Below are 9727 nucleotides of genomic sequence, written 5' to 3' on the forward strand. Positions count from 1 at the left end.
TGATCTACTAGGAACCACACAGAAGTGCTCTATTATATCCATATCTGGCTACTCCGCAATGATCTTAAAGGGTAAAAGGAAACCTGGAGGTTTTCATGAAGCCTATCAACGTGAACGGGACTCATCAGGGAGACCCTAACGTTCTTTTTTAAAGGTTATGTGGGGCGCTATATCTGGAAAACCCTGTGTAAGTGTGTTTACACCCACATCTGTTGTCTGATAAGTTTCATTCACTTAGTTTGGGCGGGGGGCGGGAATAAAGGTGATTGTTCTGTCTTAATTGTTAGTGCAGTGCTTGTGTTGGCGATGTGAGCAGGTCAGACGGTTTGTGTGGTGAACATTCCTTCAGAGACATTCAGAGAGAAACCAGTGAACGGAAAAAGTGCATCACACCTCTGATAGGATCAATAAAAACCTCAAGAATGTCTCGCGTGTGTTTGAAACTCAGCAGTCGTAACGTTAAAAAAATATATTGCCTACCGAGTGTCCTAACGATGCGTCGTGGTCGATGTCTGGGTGAGATTTTCATTCCATTCATTTTTTTTTTTTGCTGTTTTTGTTAGTTTTTTTTTCTGAAGTGCTGACATTTATTAACAACAAAAAAAAGTCAACTGAAGTAATACTTTTCAGGATTAAAAAAGTGTAAACTTTCACAAAATATAAAACCGACACATTCGAACCGTAAATTATAAACATGTAGTCATGCATTTGTTCACAGGGCTGCATACCATTTAGTCTTACATTTTTTATTTTACAAATAAAATAAAGTTAGATATTTCTCATGTGGTATGTAATGGGTATTTACATTATGATTGGTTAGTAGTGTGTGTGTGTGTGTGTGTGTGTGTGTGTTGAACTAGTGGCTGAGGTTACCTTGTTAACTACTTTGCACACCAAAAAATATCCTATTCAGTGAATCTGATGTCAGAAGCTGCCAAAAGATCCCGTGTGGAGTTATGATGGATGCAGGTTTGCCAGCGGGCGACACCATTGGTGGGCTCCTCTGGGAGGGGGTGTTGGGGGCGACCCCCCCCTTGGTGACAGCAGTGATGTCCCGCCCTGACGGACGGGTGTGTGTCTGATGGGTCGCTGGAGGTCAGCTTGGTCCGGTGGGCTATGGGGGTCCGCTGGGGGGCACCTGTGGAGACCCCTGGTAGGACTGAGAAGGCGGCGCCCACGCACCGGCGCTGGGGGGTCGGCTGGGCTCCCCACTGCCCGACTGATCCAGTTCAGCGCTGTCGCAGTCAGAATCATCACAGAGGGCCCGACTCTAGAGGAGGGGGTGGGAAACGACGACGTGAATCAAATGTGAAGAACACAAAACACACCTGAACTAAAACTAAAGGAGCCTTTGAAGGTGACTCAGATATCTACATATAGGGGGTTTTGTCCAGGGGTCCCAAAGCAACGGGGTCAAGACCCCTTACCGAGGTCATTGAGGACACCAAGGGGCCACAGATTACTGAGGAGGATTATAGATTCTCTATAATCTGCTGTTTGGATAATTCATCTTTATTTGTTTTCTGCCCCAAAATTTTTAGAGAAACTAAATAGTCAGCGATCAGGACGGCAAACACTAATTCCATCTTTAAAAGTACACTATATTTATTTAAGTATAATATATTTTATATGTCAATCTGAAAATGACCAACTAAAGGTAAACCTTGGTTTATGTCGTTACTTAGTTCCAGGAGACGTGAGTTGAATTAACTCCAGGTTAAACTGTTGATAACCAATCCCATTTCTCTACTGAACTTTAGTAATGAATGCATTTTTATAATATTTGGTTGATATGAATCTATTTTAAACTGACAAACAATTAAAATATTTTTATTTTTTATAATACAAAAAAAATATAATACATAGCAATGGGGGTTGCTACGGGCTAATAATTTGATATTATATGTTTTTATTCAGATTTATTGTACAGTAACATGATGCTACGTGATTTTAATGGTTTACTAGTGATTTTATGATTCCAGTATTTGTGGCGGACAGACGTAAAGCGCAGTAAAATGACTTGAACTTGACTTATTTTTTTTGTGTATATACAGTATGTGTGTGTGTGTGTGTGTGTGTGTATATATATATATATATATATATATATATATACATATACACATATATATATATTGTATTTATATAAAAATGTTGTATTTATATAAAAAAAATGTGTGTGTGTGTGTGTGTGTGTGTGTGTGTGTGTGTGTGTGTGTGTGTGTGTGTGTGTGTGTGTGTGTATGTGTGTGTGTGTATACCTATTTTTTATTTTTTTTATTTTTTTTAAAAACTGATAAGAACGACATGAGCCGAGGTGAACCGGTGACCCCGGTGACCCCGGTGCCGCTGCGATACCTCGCTGGCGTTCTGCCCGGCGTCCAGTGGCGCTTTGGCCGCCTCCAGAGCTCCGTCTCTCTCTGACAGGCCGTCGGACGCCTGGGCCGGGTCGGTGTTGTCCGCCGGGATCTCCGACCCCTGGGACAGGAGGTCGTCGCTGCGGTCGTCCAGCCGGTCGTCCGTGTTAGTGCTGACCACGTCGGGGGTGCCGCTGTGGGAGTGGTCGGTGGTGTGGCCCTCCTCCCCGTCGGACACCGACAGGTTCTCCGAGCTGAAGGTGGACACCGACTGGCACTTGGTGATGCTGGTCGGACGCCTGTGGGGGGGTCCAGGTTCAGAACGCGGTCAGAACGGAAAACGTTATTATTGTTGTGTGAATAAATCAGCAGCCTGTCAGAGAAGACGGCTTGAGGGAATGTTCCAGAGACGGAGGACAGCAAGTTACTCACCGTCTCCGTGGTAACTCAACCTCGCTGTCAACTTCACCCTCCTCCTCTTCTGATGACACTCCACGCCTCTGTAGAAGCAGGAGAATGTACCAGAGAAAACCATCAGAGCACGAGCAGTGGATCACTGTGGATCAGTGGATCACTGTGGATCAGTGGATCAGTGGATCACTGTGGATCAGTGGATCAGTGGATCACTGTGGATCAGTGGATCACTGTGGATCACTGTGGATCAGTGGATCACTGTGGATCAGTGGATCACTGTGGATCAGTGGATCAGTGGATCACTGTGGATCAGTGGATCAGTGGATCACTGTGGATCAGTGGATCACTGTGGATCAGTGTGGATCACTGTGGATCAGTGGATCACGGTGGATCACTGTGGATCAGTGGATCAGTGGATCACTGTGGATCAGTGGATCTGTGGATCAGTGTGGATCAGTGTGGATCAGTGTGGATCACTGTGGATCACTGTGGATCAGTGGATCACTGTGGATCAGTGGATCTGTGGATCAGTGTGGATCACTGTGGATCAGTGGATCAGTGTGGATCAGTGGATCACTGTGGATCACTATGGATCAGTGGAATACAGTGGATCACAGTAGATCACTGTGGATCACAGTGGATCGATCTGAAACACAGTGGATTGCTGTGGATCACTGTGGATCACACTGGATCACAGTAGATCACTGTGGATCGCTGTGGGTCACTGTGGATCACACTGGATCACAGTAGATCACTGTGGATCGCTGTGGGTCACTGTGGATCACACTGGATCACAGTGGATCACTGTGAAACACAGTTGATCGCTGTGGATCCCTGTGGATTGCTGTGGATCGCTGTGGATCATTGTGGATCAGTGGAACACAGTGGATCACAGTAGATCGATGTGAAACACAGTGGACTGCTGTGGATCACTGTGGATCACTATGGACCCCCCCCCCCAGACACCCACCTGTTTGCGTGTGATCGCTGCCCGGTACAGGATGGCTGACGGCGTGAGGTGCTGACTCCCGATCCCCCCCGATGCCCCCCGGGGCATCCTTACGGCGCTGGCCCCCTCCTCTTTATCCTCACCATCCAGAGGCAGGCGGGGCGTCCCCAGCGACCCCCTCCCCGCCGCGGCGCCCCTCCCACACGGCGAGTCCGGGCTGCTGGAGAACGGGAAGGAGGCGGCGTCCTCGCTGGGCGTGTCGCTGCGCGGGGGCGTCTCAGTGAGGTCATCAAGGCCGGCCCCTCCCACCACCAGCCCCCCTAAGCCCGCAGACGCACTCAGGCTCCCCCCTCTCTCCAGCCCCCCCACAGGGGGGTCCCCTTTGTCCTGGGCGTCGGCCTCCAGCGTGGTGCAGATGAGGTCGGGGCTGGAGGAGGACAGCTGCCTCTGCTGCTGCTGGGGGCCCCTGAGGGCCGCGGATGGATCCAGCAGTTGCTTGGAGCCGGGGGGGCCCGATCCGTCGGCCTGGGCGCTGGCGTCCCTGCTGGGGGAGGACTGGTTGGCCTTGAGGCCCGCCAGGTCTCCGCTGCTGCCCTTGCCGGGTTTGCGGTGGCGGGTCTTGACCCTCCGGGAGCGGCTGGGGGAGGTGGAGCTCCGGTTGGGGCAGGAAGGCATCGTCACCTGCATGACGGACGAGTCCAGTTTGGGGATGATGACCTCGGACTTCAGGATGTCCGGTCTGGGGGAGGAGGAGGACAGATTAGTGGGACCATCCTTCATCCGTAGAGTCAGGATGTGACGGGAGAACGGGGGGGTCGTCAGACCTCTTCCCGGAGGGGAGCTTCTGAGGGACGTTCCTCTTCTTGATGAGTTTGTCCATGGAGTTGGAGGAGCTGCTCTGTCTGGAGCTGTGGTGCTTGAACAACCCCGGGTACTTCTTATCCAGCGACTGCTCCCGTCTGGAAGGACACACCCGGCGTGAAAACACGACACACACTCGTCTGTCACACACACTCGTCTGTCACACACACTCGTCTGTCACACACACTCTCAGGTGTGTGAACCTACCTCTGAAGCTCCTTCTCCTTCAGCTCCAGCTGCAGCATGACGGCGCTGAGCTCCATGTACAGGTTGTTCGCCCTCTCCAGCTTCCTCTCATAGTGCTCACGGATGTCCAGAGCGTGCCTGAGCAGAAGAGAGGCTGGAGTCACTCTGAGGGACTCAGAACCAATGTTTAATCTCCAGGAACACAGAAATGCTGCCTAACATCTGATGTGATGTCACATCCTGCATGTGTGTGTGTGGACACACACCTGAGCTCTTCTCGCCGGCGGTTGATCAGCTCCTCATCGAGCCGGTGGAGACAAGTACCCTCAGATTTAATCTTCTCAAAGTGCTGTTTCACCTCCTCCCTCCATTCAGCCTGAGGAGAGAGTGGGATTATCACGCAGGCCAACCAAGACTATGTTTGAGTTCATTTAAGTAGATTATTGGTGCTTCGATCGTACCTGAGACTTGAAGTACGTCTCTTGTGGCGTCGACAGAACGTCAGCGGACGCTATGTCCAGATGGAGAAGGATCTGACGGAAAGACGGACGATTCCTGGGTTTACAGTTCCTGCCAATCAGAGAGGAGAGACAAATCAATGAGGTCCTGAAAGCACAGCCAGTGCCTCTGAAGACATCCCTCAACATCCTAATCTGCTCGTTTCCACCCCAATCAGCTTGTTTCCAACCTAATCTGCTCATTTACACCCTAATCTGTTCATTCCCACCCTAATCTGCTCGTTTCCACTCCAATCAATTTGTTTCCAACCTAATCTGCTCGTTTCCACCCCAACCTGTTCATTCCCACCCTAATCTGCTTGTTTCCACCCTAATCTGCTCATTTCCACCCTAATCTGCTCGTTTCCACCCTAATCTGCTCGTTTCCACCCTAATCTGCTCATTTTAACCCCAATCTGTTCATTCCCATCCTAATCTGCTCGTTTCCACCCCAATCAACTTGTTTCCAACGTAATCTGCTCGTTTCCACCCCAACCTGTTCATTCCCACCCTAATCTGCTTGTTTCCACCCTAATCTGCTCATTTCCACCCTAATCTGCTCGTTTCCACCCTAATCTGCTCGTTTCCACCCTAATCTGCTCATTTTAACCCCAATCTGTTCATTCCCACCCTAATCTGCTTGTTTCCACCCTAATCTGCTCATTTCCACCCTAATCTGCTCGTTTCCACCCTAATCGGCTCGTTCCACCCTAATCTGCTTGTTTCCACCCCAATCGGCTCGTTTCCACCCTAATCTGCTCGTTTCCACCCTAATCTGCTCATTTCCACCCCAATCTGCTCTTTTCACCCTAATCTGCTCGTTTCCACCCTAATCTACCTTTTATACCCTAATCTGCTGGTTTACACCCTAATCTACTTTTTCCACCCTAATCTGCTCATTTCCACCCCAGTCTGCTCGTGTCCACCCTAATCTGTTAATCTGCTCGTGTCCAGCCTCTCCTGTCCAGGCGTTCCTCACCAGCACTGCCTGAGGAGGATCTTGAAGCCGTCGGGGCAGCTCTCGGGGACGGGGAGCTGGAGGCTGTTGTTGCCCACCCCCCAGATGATGGCGGACGAGTCCACGTCTTTATAGGGGATCTCTCCAGTCAGCATCTCCCACAGCACCACCCCGAAGGACCTGTCAGGGAGGTGTCGTCACCAACATGGAGAACGAAGCGTGTCTGAAGAAGGAGCCGGCGCTTGTGGGACTCACCAGATGTCCACCTTTTCGGACACCGGCTCGTTCCGGATCACCTCGGGGGCCATCCAGGCCACGGTGCCGGCGAACGACATCTTGGTGCTCTTGTCGCTGAGTTCCTTTGAGGTGCCGAAATCAGATATCTTCACCAGGTCGTCGTGTGTGATCAGCATGCTGGAGAAACCAAGGTAGAGGTCAGGTTTGAGGTGTTTGACTCTCCTGGAGGCTCCAGGCTCCTGTTTGCTGGGGGGGAGGGGGTCTTACTTGGGGGACTTGAGGTCTCGGTGGATGATCTTGTGGAGGTGGAGGTAGTTCATGCCACCTGCGATGCCCATGGACCAGTCGACCAGGAGGGAGGGGGTGATTTTGCGCCCCGCCCGCAGCACCTCATACAGCTGGCCCTGGGCGCAGTACTCCATCAGGATGCAGTAGCAGGGGGCCTGGGTGCACACGCCCCTACAGGGAGGCAGGGGTGCGGTTAATGAGGCACAGGTGCACTCAAAGGGACAGACACCAAACTGAGTCACCCCTCCCTGAGGTCAGGAGCCCCTCACTTGAAGGTGATGATGTTGGGGTGCTTGAGTTTGCGAAGGTGCTTGATCTCAGTCTCCTTGATGTCCCGGACCTTCTTCACCGCCACGTCTTCTCCGTGGAACTTCCCGAGGAACACGGCCCCCTGCGCGCCGCTGCCAACCCACTGCAGGTCGGAGATCTCCTCAAAGGGAACCTCCCAGGACTCTGGAAGCAGAGAAACACCCCCACAGAAACACCATTCACCAGGTAACTACAGCTGCACCCCCTGAATAATTACATCACTTATATCCCCCACGGTTCTGAAAGCCTCTAAATGTCAATATGCACCCTGTCCAGTTCAGACTGCGGCTGAATGGACGCCGTTACGTCACTGATGTTCTCCTGTGGAGCAGGTTGCTCATGAGCAGTGTCAAACTCAAGGCCCGGGGGCCAAATGTGGCCCTCCACATCATTTAATGTGGCCCATGAGAGAATAAAAGGTCAGAGTGTCTAAACATAAATAGGTTATGTGTGCCTAGACCAAAAACTACATTTCCCACAATGCAGTAATTTAGCCCATTTTAACTCAGACAAAATCGTAGTGAACAAACAACTGCCACTCTAGTTCCACTCAAGGTAAAAACTTGGGGCAGAAAGACTCCACTCATAATCCAATGTGCCTGTCATCCGTCACGCCGCCTCCCCCTAAATGACTCTGAGAGCGCCGTCACTAAAGAGAGACAAGCTGGCCAGTAGAGGGGGGGGGGGGCGGATCAATTCTTCATGAGGTCCAGAGACGTGTCAGGATGTCTGGAGCGCTGCTGGGATGTCAGTGAGAAAAGTCTCTGAAGGACGGGAGAGACGGTCCAGGCGCCACGGTCAGCAACGTGGTGCATTACGTACGATATAAAGGTGATTTTACTTCACTGTATATACATTTACTTCTCAGATGAAGATTAAAGGAACAACAACAAACACAAGACTTTACTGAGAGTTAAAAGTGTTTTAAATTAGCTGCAGTCCCAAATGTTTCCGGCTGTCCTCAAAGAGCCAGATGTAACTAATAAATGTAACCCAATGTAATGTAACTAAATGTAACTACTCCTTAATGTAACTAATAAATGTAACTAAATGTAACTCAGTGTAATGTAACTAAATGTAACTACTCCTTAATGTAACTAATAAATGTAACTAAATGTAACTCAGTGTAATGTAACTAAATGTAACTACTCCTTAATGTAACTAATAAATGTAACTAAATGTAACTCAGTGTAATGTAACTAAATGTAACTACTCCTTAATGTAACTAATAAATGTAACTAAATGTAACTCAGTGTAATGTAACTAAATGTAACTACTCCTTAATGTAACTAATAAATGTAACTAAATGTAACTCAGTGTAATGTAACTAAATGTAACTACTCCTTAATGTAACTAATAAATGTAACTAAATGTAACTCAGTGTAATGTAACTAAATGTAACTACTCCTTAATGTAACTAATAAATGTAACTAAATGTAACTCAGTGTAATGTAACTAAATGTAACTACTCCTTAATGTTAAATAACTGAATTTCTGACTGATTCTAGTTCCAAAAATTACAGTTAGACAGAAAAAACATGTTTGTTTGTTTCTCTGTTCTAACATAAATCCTTTTCATTTGTCAGGTTATTAAACCCACAGAACTCCATCAATCAAGGATCAAACTATCAATCAATAAAGAAAAATAACATCAGACACAAGTTAGGATGTTAACTTTGTTCACAGCGTTTAGTCAGAGTTAAGATGGGCTGAACTAGTGCATTGTGGGAAATGTAGTTTTTGTTCAAAGCACACTTTTGTCCTATTTATGTTAGACACTCTGACCTTTTCTGCTCTCGGGGGCCACATTAAATGATGTGGAGGGCCACATTTGGCCCCCGGGCCTTGAGTTTGACACATTAAATACTGATGTTTCCTCCTCATCGTCACTGATCAGATAGACTCCCTGTTGAATAGTTTGACCTCTGACCCCTTGGCTGTGACTGGACCACAGTGGACCCCCCCACCCCCCGGGGGGGGGGACGTACCTTCATGGCTGTGTTTGTGTTCCGTTGAGTAGGCCTTCCCTATCATGGTCCACACTGGCTTCAGACACCCAAACAGCCCCTCCAGGAAGCCCCCGCTCCCTGACTGGAGGCGGATGTTATCCGATTGGCTCCGGACGGCCCCGCCCTCGGGGCTGAACCCCGCCTCAGCCCCCCCACCGCACTGGCAGGCCTCATGTTCATGCAGCTTCAGGACGCTGTTGTCGAAGTGGGCCGAGGGCCCGTCGCTGGGGGTGGGGCTGCCACCGCCCGGCGCCGCCTGCCCCCCGGTGTCGATGGACAGCACGTTACGGAGGACACACTGGGTGGGGGTCAGGTCCGTCTCGGGGGTGCAGGCAGGCGTGTCTCCATCCAGTCGTCGATAGGGGGGTTCTGAGATGGGGGTGCTGAAGCCTGACAGGGAGGGGGAAGGGGCGCGGGGCTCATGGATACAGGTCCCACTCATCGGGGGGTTCCCCAACACTGCGGGTCAGGGGGGGGGCGAGACGGGAGTCTGCAGGAGGAGATAGAGAACGGTTAGTACGACCAGGAAAGGGTAAGGTATCAGCACCGGACACCGCCCTGAGCGGAATGGGACGCTCCACCTGCACCGGGGGGGGGGGGCTATAATCCACAGGCCCCCAGCTTCACCCCCACAGCCCCTGCATGTCCCGAGCCCTGGTCCCAGT

The 9727-nt window shown here is 50.1% G+C and overlaps 1 protein-coding gene across 1 annotated transcript; it reads right to left on the reverse strand.

The window, feature by feature from the left end:
- Positions 1-878: 878 nt before the first annotated feature.
- Positions 879-9504, reverse strand: map3k12 (mitogen-activated protein kinase kinase kinase 12). The gene is made up of 13 exons (XM_068341179.1): positions 9042-9504; positions 7014-7197; positions 6724-6915; positions 6475-6633; positions 6241-6399; positions 5226-5334; positions 5031-5140; positions 4786-4902; positions 4542-4676; positions 3739-4456; positions 2787-2854; positions 2356-2653; positions 879-1270 (listed from the first exon to the last, which is right to left on the reverse strand). Exons 1-13 carry the CDS (start codon positions 9502-9504, stop codon positions 1115-1117), a joined length of 2868 nt encoding a protein of 955 aa, XP_068197280.1. The 3' UTR covers positions 879-1114.
- Between the last annotated feature and the right edge of the window lie 223 nt (positions 9505-9727).

The sequence above is a fragment of the Antennarius striatus genome, chromosome 2 (genome assembly GCF_040054535.1).
Source record: "Antennarius striatus isolate MH-2024 chromosome 2, ASM4005453v1, whole genome shotgun sequence".
NCBI lineage: Eukaryota > Metazoa > Chordata > Actinopteri > Lophiiformes > Antennariidae > Antennarius > Antennarius striatus.

Bases quoted from the DNA above. Each gene is read 5' to 3' on its own strand.
- map3k12 (XM_068341179.1), bottom strand. From the start codon at position 9,504: ATGAGTGGGACCTGTATCCATGAGCCCCGCGCCCCTTCCCCCTCCCTG. The intron at 4,457-4,541 runs GTCTGACGACCC...CTCCTCCCCCAG, and splicing joins AAGCTCCCCTCCGGGAAGAG to ACCGGACATCCTGAAGTCCG. The intron at 1,271-2,355 runs GTATCGCAGCGG...CCCCTCCTCTAG, and splicing joins CCGGGCAGAACGCCAGCGAG to AGTCGGGCCCTCTGTGATGA.